Here is an 18132-nt window from a genome sequence, read left to right as displayed (position 1 = left end):
AAATTAAGCATCTGAGTTATGTGTAACAACACTACCTTTAATTTAATATATAAAAAGTGAGAATAACCCCCTCTGTTTGGGAGCTAGAGCTAATTTTCTGCGAAAAAACAGTGAAAAAACAGAGATTTTTGATACTTTGAGCGAGTGTCGGCACCATTTAGACTTATCCAATCGAGCTAAAATTTTGGCTATCTAAAAATCAAAGGCAAAGGCGGAACATTTTATGGGGTTCCCCCGACCAAATTTCGAAAATCGATTTTTTGGGGTCACTCTACTGTAGACAGGCTAAACGTCTCTGATGGTTGCACTCACGCACATCCACTGCATTCACATACATCCACTGCATTCTCACACAAGCCCATTCACGCATTTGCGCATATGCACCCACACACCCCCCAAGCATAACACCCACGCTTCAATACTTACTATTTATAGGGGACGAGGTTATTGTTTTTCCACCGGAGTGAGTTTGCCTACGTTGAAGAATTGTCACTGGTTTTGATGTTTCTGTTGCCGATGATGATCTTTTACGCATAGGGCCGTAAGGATCATCTGCATTTGTTGACATAACACTTTAAGATAAAATAAAATATTTAAATATTTTGGGGATTGTAAGAAAAAATCAGTTACTTAAGTATCATTGTATGCATATTTTGAGCGATTTGATTATCTTTTGTTTCCATCCAAAGCTCACCAGCCCCAATTATGCTATGTCTTCCAACTTCCATGTAAAAATAGCACTTCGAATCACCACATCTTTAAAAAAGAATAATTTATTTAGACAATTTGATAATATTTGTTTAGATTGCTACTTTGTTTAGATTATTATTGAAGAATATGTGATTCAGCAATCAGCATGAGTGTATTTTTAGAACAAATAAATCTAGACGGTCCTGATGATTTTAACTTTTTCTCGCAGGAATACCAGAAAGATGAAAATATCAGCGTAAATAAAAAAAAACTATTAAAATCCATTAAACCAATCAAAAACAAAATAAATTTCGCATTCCTCCGCCGTCAAATGATTTCCACCAAAAATGGCTAAATAAACAATTAATTACTCTGAAGAAAAACCTTGCATCTAAATTGAAAAAAAAAAAAAAAACTCAGTTTCTTTATACACACAGGACCGACTCAACAGTTGGGTTGGAAGTGAATGTGCGTAGTGTGCACATTCACTTCAAACCTAATTGAATTCTGCCCTTGTGCTTCTGTTGTAGCTGTAACTATACTGGAAGCATTTCTATCAGATAACTACATCGATCTAAAAAGATAAAAAGTTTCATTGTTAACAGAGTTTGCACTCAGCTTTTTTTAGGTCTATACTAAAAACATAAATTGAACACAGTAAATTTTTTTGTAAGTAAGGATAAACAAATTTTACATCTAAATTGTGGAATTTGATCATTTTAATCAATTGTGCTTCGCATTCTTCAAGAGAAGTGAAGATGTGTTTGAAGAAAAAAGAAATAAACAAAACATTAAGTACGAAAACTTGTTGCCACTCACGCGCCTAAACAAAAAGAAAAGCCTTTAGTGAAACCAGGCAAGGACCTAGTTATTAATCTCTCCGACGAACAGTTTGATCAAGGTGAAATGAAATTGTTAAACAGAGGACTAAACCAAAACCACGCAAAGTCCCAATCATCGATTTGCGATACAATACCAAGCAGTTCGAAATAAAAAAGTCAGTGAGAGACAAAGCTTTGCCCTTGATTAAAAATACATTTAAACAAACCCAACATCTAAATCCTACAGATAACAAAATGAACAACGCCCTTGATAAACTTAAAAAACATAATACTTATTTCATGAAATCTGAGAAAGGCAATAAAGTAGTCATCATGAGCAAATCTGATAATGATAATAAAATTTTGAAATCTATAGAAGAAGACAATTTCAAAGTTAATAAAAAATCGCCTTTGAATGCAATGATTACTAATGCCAAGATTGAAGTTGACACCATACATAATGTATTCAACATTAATAAATATAAGTTGCGTGTGTCTAACCCAACGGTTCCCATCCATGGGGGTAAGCCTTGTCGTGGCGGATGGGCTTACGGTGACTACTACTATGAAGCTAAGAGCTATGCGATTGCGAAACTTGTTTTCGCAAAATGGCCTCCCATGGTGGACAGGTCGAAGCGGAGTAGGCTGTAGCTACAAATTCGGAAAATTTCGATATACTGCCGCCGGGCAGTGCTACGCACAGTACTGTTCCTGAACCGATTAGTAATAATCAGGTCAGAGCTATACGGATTCCGGGGGCTAGCAAAGTAATGCACGAGGTGAGAAGAAAATTAAGAGTCGCGAGATGGAACGTGTGTAGTATGAACGGCCGAAGCTGTGAATTAGAAGATATGATAAAGAGGAGGCGAGTGGATATCTTGTGCGTCCAAGAAACCAAGTGGCGAAACACTGGAAACAAAGCCCGTTTCTTAGACTCAAGACAAAACAATACAAGATGTTCTACTACGGAACAGAGCAAGGTAGAAACGGAATCGGTGTCATCCTTGCGGAAAAGCTTCTTGGAAGCGTTTTAGCTATTTCGAAGTCCAGTGACCGATTGATGTCTCTAAAACTGGTGATGGAAGGAAAGGTGTGGAATATAGTCAGTGCATATGCTCCCCAAATTGGATGTGATCAGGTGGAAAAAGATGCATTCTGGCTAGACTTTCACAACCTCTTTAAAGACATCCCAAAGGAAGAGCTTTTGTTTGTGGGTGGGGATTTAAATGGACATGTGGGGAACGGCAACAAAGATTATGAGGACTGTCATGCTGGCCTTGGGTACGGAGCTAGGAACCCTCCTGGTGAAGAAATTCCAAGACTGTGCAGGTCACATGATCATATAGTGTTGATTACCATGTTCATTAAACAAAGCCGACACCTTATCACTTATAGCAGCGGTGGAAATGAAACACAGTTTTATGAAGCCGCTAGTGAAAGACAGCAAAGTGATATTAGGAGAAGCGATCGCCCAGCAACACCGTCTCCTACTGACAGAATTTTGTATGGAGACGAAAGTGGCAAACAAACAAAGAGAGGCTATCGGGTGAATCAAGTAGTACAACCTGCAGAAAGAAAAAGGCGATGCATTCATTTCTGTTATGACAAATTATCTGTGCGAAGCCACCAGTAGACTACAAAACGAAGAGTGCAGAGTACAAAATATGTGGGACTCTCTGCAAAGAACTTGCTTGATGAAGGCGAAGTCACTGCTAGAACATCTAAAGGAAACTACCAACGCGATGAAGTCAAAGCACTGATATCAAGAAAAAAGACCGCTTTCCCAAATTGGTCCAAATGCAACCTCATAATAGAGATGAAAAAGGCCGACTGCGAAAAATAATACGACTGTCTGATGACCAGGGCGGGTTTGTCTCGGGTAAATCAACCACAGATGCCATACAGAGTTTAAGAATCCGAATGGAAAAACACCGTGATTCCTCAAGGGATTTGCATATTGTGCTGGTTGATTTCGAAAAGGCATTCGATAGACAACCACGAGATCTGATATGGGTGCCCCTGAGACAGCGAGGGGTTCCGGAAGTCTACGTGCGGATGATCAAGGACATGTACGAGGAAGTAAAAACGAAGGTAAAATGCCCCGCAGGAGTCACCGAAGAGTTCCCAATCAAAGTCGGTGTGCACCAGGGAAGCGTCCTGAGTCCTTTGCTCTTTATTACAGTCCTTGACTTTCTGCTTGAAGGAAAAGTGACGGATCCGAAAGTGATTCAGTTATTCTTTGCTGATGATGGATCCATCATAAGTGAAGATCCAACATCCTTGCAACAAGCACTTGATGTATGGGTGGATGGTTTGGAGGGAAGTTGATACCGCATTAGCGCGAAAAAGACAGAATATCTATGCTGTTCATTTTCTGACCCAGGCGGCTCTGTTCCGGACATCTACCTGAATGGAACAATTCTTCCCTAGTGTGAAAAGTTCAAATATATTGGATGTTTGATCAACAATAGGGCATCTTGTGATGACGACATCAACCATCGCATAAGTGTAGGGTGGATGAAGTGGCGAGAAAGCTCTGCCATCTTTTGTGATAGAAAAATGCCCCCTTAACTGAAAGGAAAGCTCTATACTGCAGTTGTTCGTCCAGCACTTACATACGGTTCACAATGTTGGACAATGTACAAAACGTATGAGAGTAAATTGACAGCAGCTGAGATGAAGATGCTTCGCATGACAGCAGGAGTAACAAAGCTTGATCGAATTAGAAGCAAGAAAATCCGAGGAAGCCTTCACGTCAAAAATACCGTCTTGGATAAAATACACCATGACCGTTTAAGCTGGTACTGTCATGTACAAAGAAGAAACCCTGAGAACCCAGTTCAAAAGGCGATCGCATACGACGTTCCAACGCAATCGCGAAGAAGAGGCAGGCCTAAGAACTCATAGAGAAGACAAATGCAACGACAACTGCATTCAGTTGGCCTTAGACATGGAACAATTCAAAATCGAGAAGCCTGCCGACGTTTCCTGAGGTCAACCCGACGAACCCCACATGCGGAGCCGTAGTGTGAAGCAGTAAAGTGGGAGAGCTGTGATCCCATTCGAGATCATGACTGTCGTCGACAATGGAGAAGAAGAAGAAGAAGTGTCTAACCCAACGGTTCCTTTAATGTATGGTTTACCTAAAGTGCACAAAAGTGGAGATGAAATGAGGAAAATTGTCTCAAACGTAAGCTTTCCACTTACATATATAACAAAATGGTTTGTCAATGAATTAAGAAAATTCGGAAATTTTGATGGTTTTTCAGTCAAGAACACATTTGATTTTGTTGACAAAATTGAAGATTTCATTTGATGTAACTGCTCTTTTTCCATCGATCGCCATCAATGCAGCAGTCGAAACAATAAAACAACATTTATGTCGTTTTCTTTCACTCCAATGAGAGTACCCTTTTAGTACTTATTTTTGCACTTTTGAAAGTTTTGTGTTCTTTGACGCCACAAATAGGCTATTGATTATTGCGAAAAAAAAATGTCAATAAGGAACTAATGTCGTTTTCTTTCACTCTATTAAGGAGTACTCTAAATTTTTACTCCTTTTACTGGAGTGAAAGAACATAATGAGAGTAATTTTTTGTTTGTAATTGTGTGCGTGACAAGGCAAAAATGAATAATTTCCTTGAAAAAAATAGTGATAACAGGCCTAGGGAAAAAGTTTTATGAATTGAAAAAAAAAAAAAATAATATTATTATAATTAGCGTTCGTTGATAAGTCTGCTTCTACACGAAGACGCAAGGCGCAGAAATTATCTTCGAATTTCCTTTTGATTTTCGTTTCGGTGCGTCGCGCGCTTTTTAAAGTAGTATTTTATTTTTGAAGACGCAAATTTGACAGCTTTTTTCTTTGGTTTTATTTTGTTCTTGTTTTCGTATGACGACTTCTGCAGGAAAACATAGACGCTTTTTGAGGTTATCTTGAAAACCTGACCTGATGAGGTAAAATGGACTTCGGATTTGGATTCAGCGACCCTAAAAACCTATGAATTCCACTAAAAAAATGACGCAAAACACAATATAAGGCGTGTTTTTTTTATTACTCAGTAGCTACTCACTTTTCATTTTATCCGCATAACAATAAAAACAATTACACAAGTAAGTATTTGTTTTTATTGTTTTTCGAATAAAATAAAAAAATGAGTAGCTACTGAGTAGTAGAAAAAACACGCCTATAGAGAGTTAGGGTAGGATGGTATAAGAGTGCGCGGTCGATAAGAGTGCGCAAAGCGATTTTCTACAATTTGAAAGGTAATATTGGACTGAATGCACTTATTTTAGAAAGATCTAAGTGAGTTTGATCTGCTGTCGAAAATTCATGGAAATGTGTTTGTAAACAAAGGTGCTAGTAAAGTTTAAGTTTTTTAGCTCTTTTTTTCTAACTTTTCTTGCCAAACAATTAAATTTTCCGCTCAACAACAAAAAACTACAATAAACAAAATATGGGATATTGAAAAGTCGACAAAAAGAAAACATTTGAGGAACACGGAAGATTGGTCATAAGGTGCATTGTGAAATACATATACTCTTCAATTACATGTCTGAACGTGTAAGAGTGCGCACCATGATGAAGTAAAAGAGTGCGCGGGTTATAAGAGCAGTATACGCTATCTAAGGATTCAAAACAACTGCCATTTGTCCATATACCAGCAAGCAGCAGCTAGAAAAAGCAATTCCTACCAAAAAGAAACCAAATACAAGTTTTACAAAAAACAAGCGAAGTAGCTAGGAAATGTTGAAATTTTCTCGGAACTATTAATCGAAGACTAAATAGAATGTTCCTCATGCAAGGACTGATAGGTCGATAAATACTCTGTTTATTTAAAGATAGGCAGTTTTATTTGCGACTTTTGTGCGAACTTACACCTGTGCGCAGCTGCGCACTCTTACAAACTAAGCCGCGCACTCTTACACAATAGTATGTATAAGAGTGCGCAAATGACCTAATGTGGTATTTTGTTTATAACTTTTGAATTAATACATTTTTGTTACCAGTTTTAAGTTTTTTTCGTTGCTTTGATTATAAGCTAAAAAATATGTATTAAAAAAGTAGTTAAATTCTTTTTGTTATTGTATAATTCGGTGTTTTGTCTAAAGTGCGCACTCTTGTACCACCTTACCCTACTATCCCTTATAAGGGTTTGAGATAGTCATCGGAAAAAACCCGTTATCTTAAAAACTGTTCATTTTTCGACTTTCTGCCCATACCGACTTTTGATCAAGAACTTCAAGAGAACAACATACTAAAATTTCAGACAATTTCAACGAGGGCCACTTCCTATACAAAATGTGCAGGGTCCTTTGTCTTGGAAATTGTTGTTCTTCTATTAAATAAAGTTAACTTTGGTTGTTGTGTCAAAAAAATCGTTTTATTTGTTTTTGTTAGATTTTGTTAGAAAATTTCAACTTTGATGTAGGAACGATTAATGTTACATTTAGTTGATCTGTCAAAACAAAATTTTTTGAGATCAATTTCATGAATAAATAAACAAGAAAGAATTAATTTGGTACTGAAATAATTCTTTTAAATTGAATTCTTAATAAATTGAAACAAAAATATGCATTAAATAATTTCAAATATGAAAACAAACAAAAAATGCTACTCTCAAATCTTCCCCTCTCTTCACTATTGTTAACAATAATTAACATCGGCGAATAAAAGAACGCACTTCCGGGCTACTCCGTAGTACTAAAATTACTCCGGAGTAATTTTTTTTTTACACTTTTGTGGCGTCAAAGAACACAAAACCTTCAAGAGTGCAAAAATAAGTACTAAAAGGGTACTCTCATTAAAGTGAAAGAAAACGACATTTAATTCGATTTACCATCAGAACAACTTCGGATGCAGTATGGGAAATGGCATTCTTTCACCATATAATAAGCTTTCATGTGTAAATTTGAATAAGATTTATATAAAGAAGGGAAACTACCACGTATTTGGTATAGATATGTTGATAACACCTTTGCTGTGGTGAAAAATCTGAAGCTGACCAATCTCCAGATCAATCAACCGTCAACCAGATTGACCATATTGCTATCGACGCTAGACATTCCTCCAGTATTATGGACGTCCGAACGTTCCGAGGAGCTAACATTGACTCTGACCACTACCTGGTTGTAGCCAATGTACGGATGCGGATTTCCAGACCATCGCCAACACAAGGAAATACTGTGAGGAAGTTTAACGTCGGGCGACTACAATCGCAAGAGATTGCCATTCCGATCGCGTTTCGAATAACCTCTTAAGAAGTCCTACGCCGCCAGCAGCAAGTATAGATAACCAGTGGCAGCACTGCCAAGAAGCCATTAGAGATGCTGTCTCTGAAGTGCTGGGTTTCACAAGGCCACCACAACGAAACCCCTGGTTTGATGATGAATGCCGGCAAGCACATGCAGCTAAACAGAGAGCATACAAAGCGGCGCTGCACAGAAGGACCAGAGCTGCCAATGAGCTCTACAAGCGGAAAAGAACAGAGGAACATCGGCTTCTCCGGAGAAAAAAGAGGCAACACGAGAAAGAAGCGATCGTGGAAATAGAGGGATGCTATAACAGGAATGAAGTTCGTAAGTTTTACCAGAAGGTAAATAGAACATCTCAGGGGTATAAACCTAGAGAAGCCTGCAAAGACCAACAGGGAAACATCGTAGTAGAGCCGCAAGCGATGCTGAGAATATGGAAAGATCACTTCTGCAATCTCTACAATGGCGATGACGAAGCCAACCCCGCCCAAAGACAGATTGCACCATTCAATATCGACGATGAAGGCCAACATTTCCGTCCCCCCGACCTGGAAGAAGTGAAGGCAGTCATATTCAAGCTTAAGTCAAACAAAGCCGCTGGAGCTGACGGCCTTGCTGCCGAACTATTTAAAGGAGCAGGAGATGACCTGGTCAGGAGTATGCACCAGCTCATCTGCCGAATATGGTCGGTGGAAAGCATGCCCACAGAATGGAATCTCAGCATCGTATGCCCGATCCTTAAAAAAGGAGACCCTTTAACCTACACCAACTACAGAGGAATCAGCCTCCTTAACATCGTCTATAAGATCCTCTCTGCCGTACTATGTGAGAGTCTGAAGCCGTTCGTCAACAATCTGATAGGTCCTTATCAGTGTGGCTTTGGACCAGGAAAGTCCACCATCGATCAAATATTCACATTATGGCAGATCTTGGAAAAAACCCAGGAACAACAAATCGATACCTACCACCTGTTGATAGATTTTAAAGCCGTATATGACAGTATCTACAGAGATGAATGAAAATGATGTCAATGGCGCTTTTGTAAGCATCGAAGCGGAAGCGGCAAAAATGGGTTTAAAGGTCAATGAGGGCAAAACCAAGTATATGCTGTCGTCAAAAAAGGACACTCAACATCGACGCATTGGACAAAACGTCACTATCGACAGCCATAACTTCAAGGTAGTAAAGGACTTCGTCTGGGCTCCGCTATAAACACAGACAACAACATCAGCGCTGAAACAACGGCGTATACAAGGGGGGGGGTCACGGGGTCATGACCTTAAGGGCAAGACACTACTTACCAGCAAATAAAAGAAGCAGCCATATCTTCTATTTTTTTATATGATGAAGTGAATAAAATATGTTTTAAATAGGGAAGCTTTCTGTGGCCTTGTGTTGTGAATGGGATTTCATTTTTTTGTAAAAATTAAAACAAAATCGTAAAAAAACACCTGTTGCTGCTGCACTTGAAAAAAAAATACAAACAAAATAAAATAAAAAAATCAAGTAGGCGTAGGTTTCATTTTAATAAAATTCGACATGGAAAATTTTCATTTTCGAATAATTCTCAAACGTGGCAGTCGTTTAAGAAAATTTAAATACTTTCAAAAGAATAAGAAATAGAATTTTCTAGAAGGAAAAAAATCTTCTTTATAAATAAAATCTTCAAAATAAAGCTTTCCTAAAAAAAATCTAAAATTGAGAGGAATAAAGAAAAGGGAAGACTTTTTAGAAGCGGCTCCAAGGAGCATTATCCGTCCATTTGGTCTACGGGATTCTCAAAAAATAAGAATTGCGACAGTCGCAGTATCCGATATCCTTGATGTGAATCGGCTAATTTATTAAATGAGAAATAATCCTAGAACTAAATACAATCGTCTTAAAATTGCGTATTACAAGATCACAGCCAATACTTTGAGAGTTACTGAAACATTCTGGAAATATAAAAAAAAAAAAACAATTCTTCCAAGATATAAAGCAAAATCTAGTGTCGTGAACATAAAACAGTGCCGGTTTCCTGTTCAATTCGAGAAACATTAAACTTAATAATTTTTATCTAATTGTCTATTTTACTGATTTTTGTAACTTAAAATTCAATACTTTATCTTACTAATCATAATTGTTGTGTTTGTTGTGAGAACTTTTAATTAAATTTAAATCAAGCTCAACAGGACCTGGATTTTGTGCGCACATCATCGAGGAGTCATGTAAGTGTCTTTTAATTAATTTGTTACATTTTAAAACTCGCAACAAATATATCCATTATTACTTTTAATTCCTTTTCAATACATATCTTAATACTATTATTCAATTTTCAATAATATTAAATAATTATCCTTAATATACTAATTATAAATTATATCTGCAACCAATTGTGGTTTCATTGTCTTAATAGTTTCTTATGGTTGGTTACAACCTCCAATTATTTTCTTTAACGGTTTAGTTTAATGATAACAAAATGTCTTGAATTAGTATAATAAAATTTATAAAATTTAATATGAAGAATTAAATTATTTTATTTGGGGATTGATGGGGTGTCGATAGGTCAAGTGAGGTGAGTCAAAAGGGATTAGTCAGGGGTAGCACAAAATATGTGTATCAGTGTTACCAAGGCATAACGCAGGTCCCACCCGGTATTAAACATCTATATACCAGCCAATGTCTAACAATGTCCGTCCGTTATAACATTAATATTTTAGAAAGTAAAGGATGTATATGAATGTCCTTGTCCAGTCCTGGCATGAGTATTTAATAATTTGTTATTCTTGAGTTTCACTAACTTACAAGAACCCTCCCCAACGACGAGCTAAGTCATTCAAGCATGCCAATGTAAGTCAGTGGCTCTAACAGGAGCATTATGGTTTATGTTCGAATATTAAATGAATAAAAATTGGAATAACAAATATGGCGCCCAACGTATTAGCTTTTAGTAGAAACTTTTTACATTCATGAGTCCCGTTTATTAATCGATTTGATAACGAGTTGCCATGAATAGTCATTTGTCGAATTCCATAACATAGTCAAACTCTTTAGATCCAGTCAGAAGAATTTATGCATGTAATATTAATAATTTTCCCTTTTGTTAGCGCAGGTTGTTTTAGTATTGTTAGTCTGTAGTTAACAGCCCAAGCTGTTTATGCATAGCGACAAAATAAAATAACTAAAGATTATTATTTTAAGATTATAAGTCTTTTAGTACGAAACAGTCGTATTAAAGTAGCTATAATCAAATTTTTAAAATTGAAAATTAAATATTGTTAAGACATTGGTAAAATAACTCGCTTCACCCCTTTACGACACCCAGGACGTCCCCAGTCTCAAATAGAAGAACAGAAGACAAATTCATAAAATTAGTTACACAATGCAACGTTCTGATAAAAAGAAGAATAATTCTGCAAAGAAAAATCTTGCAAGTTTAAATGATAGTTCTCATAATAACGAAAAAATTACCACTTCAAAGAATACTGGTGCGATACCAAAGGTAATTCATTCGCCAAAAGAAATTCCTGTTGTTCAGTTATCGGATTCAGTATTACAACCGAACCAAACTGATAATTTGACCGACGCATCAGGAGCCACCTCTCTATTGTTTCAACCACCCAAAATCCAAAACATGACCGAACCTTCTGATACCCAAACTAAATCGAAAAGTTTAGATTCAAATGACATTAATAAATTAATATCAGCTCTTCAACAAACTATAATTTGTAATCAGCAAACAGTCATGAACGAGTTCAAATGTTTTAAAGATAATATAACCGATCAGGTTGAAGCGATTAGACAAAGCGCTAATCGAAATCAAACAAGGGAGGATAATTTCTCCTTTTCTTCTCCGAATTTTAGAGGTTTTCCTGAAACATCACCATTGGCAAATCCACTTACGTTACCTTCCATTGCCAGACATGATCAAAGTTGTAACATCGAAAAATGGAAAATATGTTACAACGGTGTTGGAAGCGTCCATGACTTCATATGCAAGGTAGAAACCTTAAAAGAACGCTCTCAATGTTCGTGGAGTCACTTATTATCATTCCTTCATCTCCTTTTAGAAGATAAAGCTGAAAGATGGTTTTGGCTTTTCTCAAAACAAAGACAAAATCAGAACATTTCTTATGAATCATTTAAGGAAGCGTTAATACGTGAGTTCAGTCACGTCGAAAACGATCATGACAAACTCGTACGAATGCTCGAACGCCGACAAGGTCAAAAGGAGGCTTTTGATGACTTCTTCACAGCTTTAGTAACGATGAATTCTCGTTTGAAAGAACCTATGGGTGACAAAAAACTCATAGAACTAATTAAAAGTAACGCAAAGGAAACATTAGGTTTCTTGTTATTTGCTTATGATGATATCGATTTACAAAAACTTCGTGAAATCGCAAGACGTGCTGAAAAGCATTTATTGCGTCAAGGGAATTCGACTGCTCATAGACCTAAACCAAATATAAATGAAATTGAAGAAACAGAGTATGAAAATGTGGTAGAAAATAATGATAATGATCCTAATGTAGATGCATTCAGCCATGAACGCAAAGTCGATACTTCCAAATACCAATGCTGGAACTGCGATGCTATTGGACATTCATTTTTTGAATGTCCCGTAGAACAACGCAACCTCTTTTGTTACAAATGCGGTGCGAAAAATGTGACGACAGTCACATGCAAAAGGCATTTGGTGGGAAACCGATTGTTGGGCGAGAAGGTTGCCGGGAACACTCGCTCATTCCCAACTTTCCCGAGCCAAAAATTACGGGTTGTGATGACCATAGGTCTTCCAATCTCCCTAATACAAATATAACAGTTTTAAAAAAAATTCCTCCGACGAATTCACCATCAGACGAAATCGCATTTCTTCCTAATTTACATCAAAGAAAGTTGAACTATGACAAGGTGCGTAGGAGAATTTTCAATTCTGAACCCTCCAAACAGATTTTGAAAGCTCGCGAACGATTTAAGAAGCGCAAAAATCATCGTTTAACAATTGAATCAACAACAATTTGCACGAACACTGAAGTACGACCATTTATTAATATTCAAATCGGTACAGAGACAATATTATCTCTTCTTGATTCCGGAGCATCAGTAAGTGCTCTCGGAAAGGAAAGTCTCCAATTCATAGAACGCAATAATTTCAAAATCACGGAAATCAAATCTTCTTTAAACACTGCTGATGGTGCAAAACAGAAAGTTGTTGGGTTTTGTGAACTTCCTGTAACATTCAATGGAGTATCCAAAGATATTTTATTTTATGTTGTACCGGCTTTGCAGCAAAAAGTCTATTTAGGTATTAATTTCTGGAAAGATTTCCAAATTGCCCCGAAAATTATATCTGAAATTTGCATTGATAATTCTGCTTCGACATCAACGAATTTCCATAAGCTAAACCCATTTCAAAAATATGAACTCGACAAAGTTGTAGAAAGTTTTCCTTCATTTACAAAACATGGGTTAGGTCGCACGCACTTAATCACTCATTCGATTGATACTGGTGACGCGGCTCCTATTAAATCTAAATATTATCCTCTTTCACCACCGAGACAACAACAGGCATACAAGGAAATCGAGGAAATGTTAAAATTGGAGGTCATAGAGCCAAGTGATAGTCCATGGTCCAGTCCGATTGTTCTTGTGAATAAAGGAGGTAAAGTGAGATTCTGTGTAGATTACAGAAAATTAAACAGTAAATCTAGAAAGAGTGCTTATCCTCTGACTAATATGAATGGTTTGTTAAGTAGAGTCAAAGATACTCACTTTATCTCTGGGATTGATTTGAAAAATGCGTACTGGCAAATTCCATTAAAGGAAAGCGATAAACAAAAAACAGCCTTTGCAGTTCCAGGAATGCCCCTTATGCAATTCAACGTTATGCCATTCGGGTTGTGCCCTTATGGATAAAGTCATACCATCACGATTACGCGAATCTGTTTTTATCTATGTTGATGATCTTCTTGTTTGCTCGGAAAGTTTCGAAAAACACTTGGAAGTACTTTCAGAGGTTTCAAAGTGCCTTAGAGATGCTGGGCTGACCATCAACATAGAGAAAAGTAAATTCTGCCAAACCGAGATAAAGTATTTAGGGTATATTGTAGGACATGGCTGTCTGAAAACAGATCCGTCTAAAGTGGAGGCAGTGACTGACTTCTCTTTACCTAAATCCGACCGCCAGGTCTGACGATTTCTAGGTATGGCTGGTTGGTACCGGCAATTTATTGCTAATTTTGCGGATCTATCAGGGCCGCTCACGGACTGTCTAAGGAAAGGCAAGAAATTTGAGTTAACTCCAGCTGCAATAGAAGGTTTTAATAAACTGAAGGCGGCACTCAGTTCAGCTCCAGTACTCGTACAACCAGACTTCACAAAAGAATTTACAATTCAATGTGATGCATCTAGTGTTGGCGTTGGCGGAGTCTTATTTCAGTTAGACGATGAGGGTCGTGAGAGGCCAATCGCTTTCGTTTCCAAGAAATTGAATAAGTCACAACGAAATTACACGGTGACAGAACTAGAGTGTTTTGCTGCTGTGATTTGTCTGAAAAGGTTTAGGCCCTACATTGAGGGGTTACCTTTCCGAGTTATAACCGATCATGCAAGCCTTAAGTGGCTGATGTCACTTAAGGATTTGGATGGTAGATTAGCTCGATGGAGCTTGAAGCTGCAAGCTTTTGTTTTCAAAATCGAGCATCGGAAAGGATCTCTCAATGTGGTGCCTGATACCCTTTCGAGAGCAGACATGGAAGAACTTAGTCTCGATGACATACCGAAAGAAATTGATTTGAACTCTCCAGAGTTTGAGAGTAAAGAGTACGTCGATCTACGAGAAAAAATCAAGGCCAATAGTGATATGCTGCCGGATTTATGTGTATCTGAAAACTTCATTTATAAAAGAACTAAATTTAGAGAGGGCAAAATTGACGAGGAAGATAGCTTATGGATGCTTTGGATTCCGAAAAACTTGACTAGAGATGTCATTGAAAATGCGCATAATTCCGCAACTGCATGTCATGGCGGGCATGCCAAAACGCTTTTCCGCATTCGGCAAAAATATTTCTGGCCAGGTATGGCTAATGAAGTAAGAGAGTACATAGATTCTTGCGACATGTGTAAAGGAGTAAAAGCTTCGTGCAAGGTTCTTCGACCGACAATGGGAAACCAAATTAAAACGGAACGTCCGTTCCAAAGGCTTTATGTGGATTTCCTTGGTCCATATCCTAGGACTAAAGATGGCAATTCGGTTATCTTTATCGTCATCGATCATTTCTCTAAATTTCTTTTCCTCAAAGCAATGAAGAAAGCCACTTCCGTAAATGTTATTAACTATCTGCAATCCGAGGTTTTCAATTTCGTAGGTGTGCCACAATATTTGCACAGTGATAACGGTCGTCAATTCATATCCAAAGACTTCGCTGCTTTTCTGAATACATTTGGCATTCAACATGTCACAACAGCGTTATATTCACCTCAAGCCAATGTATCTGAAAGAGCTAATAGAGAAATTATTGCAAAATTAAGATGTTTTATTGGACGCGATCACACCAAATGGGATAAATATCTCTCACAAATTACGGCTCTACTAAGAAGTGATTATCACAACGCTATAAAATGTTCTCCCTACTTTGCTACTTTTGGTCAAAATATGATCCAACATGCATCCGCATATGGTATATTAAATGACCTGGAATGTATGAGAGAACCTTCTATTAATGTCATCACTAATTCAGATAGACTTGTTAAAATACGTGACAACATTTCAAAAAATTTAGATGCAGCCCATTTGCGATCGGCCAAAACGTATAATACAAGGTCAAAGCTTATTGAATTCAGAGTTGGAAAAGAGGTTTACAGAAGGAATTTCCAACAAAGCAGTTTTGTTGAGGCCCGTAATGCTAAATTTTGTCATAAATTCCTCAAATGTAGAGTTCGAAAAAGAGTTGGAAATTGCCTATACGAATTAGAAAAGTTAAATGGCGAATATATAGGTAAATTTCACTCGAAAATATTAAACCTTAACTTAAATTTCGCCCGGCTTATCGTGGGTCGAGCCACACGTTAATTTCACAATACCCATTCCTTTTCCTTTTTGTTTGCTTCCCTAAAGTCACAAACAAAGAAGGTTTGTTGTGAATGGGATTTCATTTTTTTGTAAAAATTAAAACAAAATCGTAAAAAAACACCTGTTGCTGCTGCACTTGAAAAAAAAAATACAAACAAAATAAAATAAAAAAATCAAGTAGGCGTAGGTTTCATTTTAATAAAATTCGACATGGAAAATTTTCATTTTCGAATAATTCTCAAACGTGGCAGTCGTTTAAGAAAATTTAAATACTTTCAAAAGAATAAGAAATAGAATTTTCTAGAAGGAAAAAAATCTTCTTTATAAATAAAATCTTCAAAATAAAGCTTTCCTAAAAAAAAATCTAAAATTGAGAGGAATAAAGAAAAGGGAAGACTTTTTAGAAGCGGCTCCAAGGAGCATTATCCGTCCATTTGGTCTGCGGGATTCTCAAAAAATAAGAATTGCGACAGTCGCAGTATCCGATATCCTTGATGTGAATCGGCTAATTTATTAAATGAGAAATAATCCTAGAACTAAATACAATCGTCTTAAAATTTCGTATTACAAGATCACAGCCAATACTTTGAGAGTTACTGAAACATTCTGGAAATATAAAAAAAAAAAAAACAATTCTTCCAAGATATAAAGCAAAATCTAGTGTCGTGAACATAAAACAGTGCCGGTTTCCTGTTCAATTCGAGAAACATTAAACTTTGCCTTTGTTATAGTTGATAATTAAATACTTTAACTTAAAATTTCCAATTTTCCTACTTTTGTTTAATTAATAATTTTTATCTAATTGTCTATTTTACTGATTTTTGTAACTTAAATTTCAATACTTTATCTTACTAATCATAATTGTTGTGTTTGTTGTGAGAACTTTTAATTAAATTTAAATCAAGCTCAACAGGACCTGGATTTTGTGCGCACATCATCGAGGAGTCATGTAAGTGTCTTTTAATTAATTTGTTACATTTTAAAACTCGCAACAAATATATCCATTATTACTTTTAATTCCTTTTCAATACATATCTTAATACTATTATTCAATTTTCAATAATATTAAATAATTATCCTTAATATACTAATTATAAATTATATCTGCAACCAATTGTGGTTTCATTGTCTTAATAGTTTCTTATGGTTGGTTACAACCTCCAATTATTTTCTTTAACGGTTTAGTTTAATGATAACAAAATGTCTTGAATTAGTATAATAAAATTTATAAAATTTAATATGAAGAATTAAATTATTTTATTTGGGGATTGATGGGGTGTCGATAGGTCAAGTGAGGTGAGTCAAAAGGGATTAGTCAGTGGTAGCACAAAATATGAGTATCAGTGTTACCAAGGCATAACGCAGGGTGGGATCAATGTACTCGGTATTAAATATCTATATACCAGCCAATGTCTAACAATGTCCGTCCGTTATAACATTAATATTTTAGAAAGTAAAGGATGTATATGAATGTCCTTGTCCAGTCCTGGCATGAGTATTTAATAATTTGTTATTCTTGAGTTTCACTAACTTACAAGAACCCTCCCCAACGACGAGCTAAGTCATTCAAGCATGCCAATGTAAGTCAGTGGCTCTAACAGGAGCATTATGGTTTATGTTCGAATATTAAATGAATAAAAATTGGAATAACACTTGCTGTGTGGAGGTCAATTCTATTGATAAAATTCGTCATCGGCAAAATGTTAAAGAAGGATATCATTTCTCAAATCTTTTTAGTTTTTAGCAATGTTCCAGTTCAATACATTCGTCTGATAAAATTTGGTGAATTTTGTTTGCTTACAGAATATAACAGTATTTTGAACATACTAAATTTGCTAGATCTGTTGCATTGTTTGAAACAACTATCGATTTGTTAATCATCAATGGCCAGCCAATTATAGAAGCAATGTAAGCAACCTTATCTAAGGCAATTTAAATATTATTATTAAATATCACTTAGGGCTAATTTTTTGAATAGTTAGATAAACCTAAGTTAGTGCTTATTCCTAGGAATAAAAGTTTTTTTTTTATAGTGACATTTATTCTTCTGATAGTCTATCTGACGATTGAAAAAGCAGGGCTTAATCTAATAAATACAACTGAATTTTTTTTATATTGTAAACCGCTGATTAATACCTGAAAACGGACGAATTCGAAAATATCGCCAAAATTATTTTTTTTGTCTTTACTATTTTAATAGAGGTATTTTAAATTCCCATACAATTTTAAAACAAAATTTAAAAAAAAAATATATTTTCAAATGCAATTTTTTTTACAAAACTTTGCGATTCGTTTGCCTGAGGTTAGGAAGACTTT

The 18132-nt window shown here is 36.2% G+C and overlaps 1 protein-coding gene across 6 annotated transcripts in view; it reads right to left on the bottom strand.

Moving 5' to 3' along the window:
- LOC129905976 (insulin receptor substrate 1) overlaps window positions 1-18132 on the bottom strand; it is a 130582-nt gene that overhangs the window by 65583 nt on the left and 46867 nt on the right. For all 6 annotated transcript variants that reach the window (XM_055981604.1, XM_055981603.1, XM_055981605.1 and 3 more), the window contains 2 exons: window positions 631-756; window positions 427-572 (listed from right to left, as the gene is read on the bottom strand). In XM_055981604.1, the coding sequence (XP_055837579.1) occupies window positions 427-572; window positions 631-756 (272 nt within the window). The remainder of the gene's footprint in view (window positions 1-426; window positions 573-630; window positions 757-18132) is intronic.

Source organism: Episyrphus balteatus, chromosome 1 (assembly GCF_945859705.1).
Source record: "Episyrphus balteatus chromosome 1, idEpiBalt1.1, whole genome shotgun sequence".
Lineage (NCBI taxonomy): Eukaryota > Metazoa > Arthropoda > Insecta > Diptera > Syrphidae > Episyrphus > Episyrphus balteatus.
This window is presented reverse-complemented; position numbering and strand designations above follow the sequence as displayed.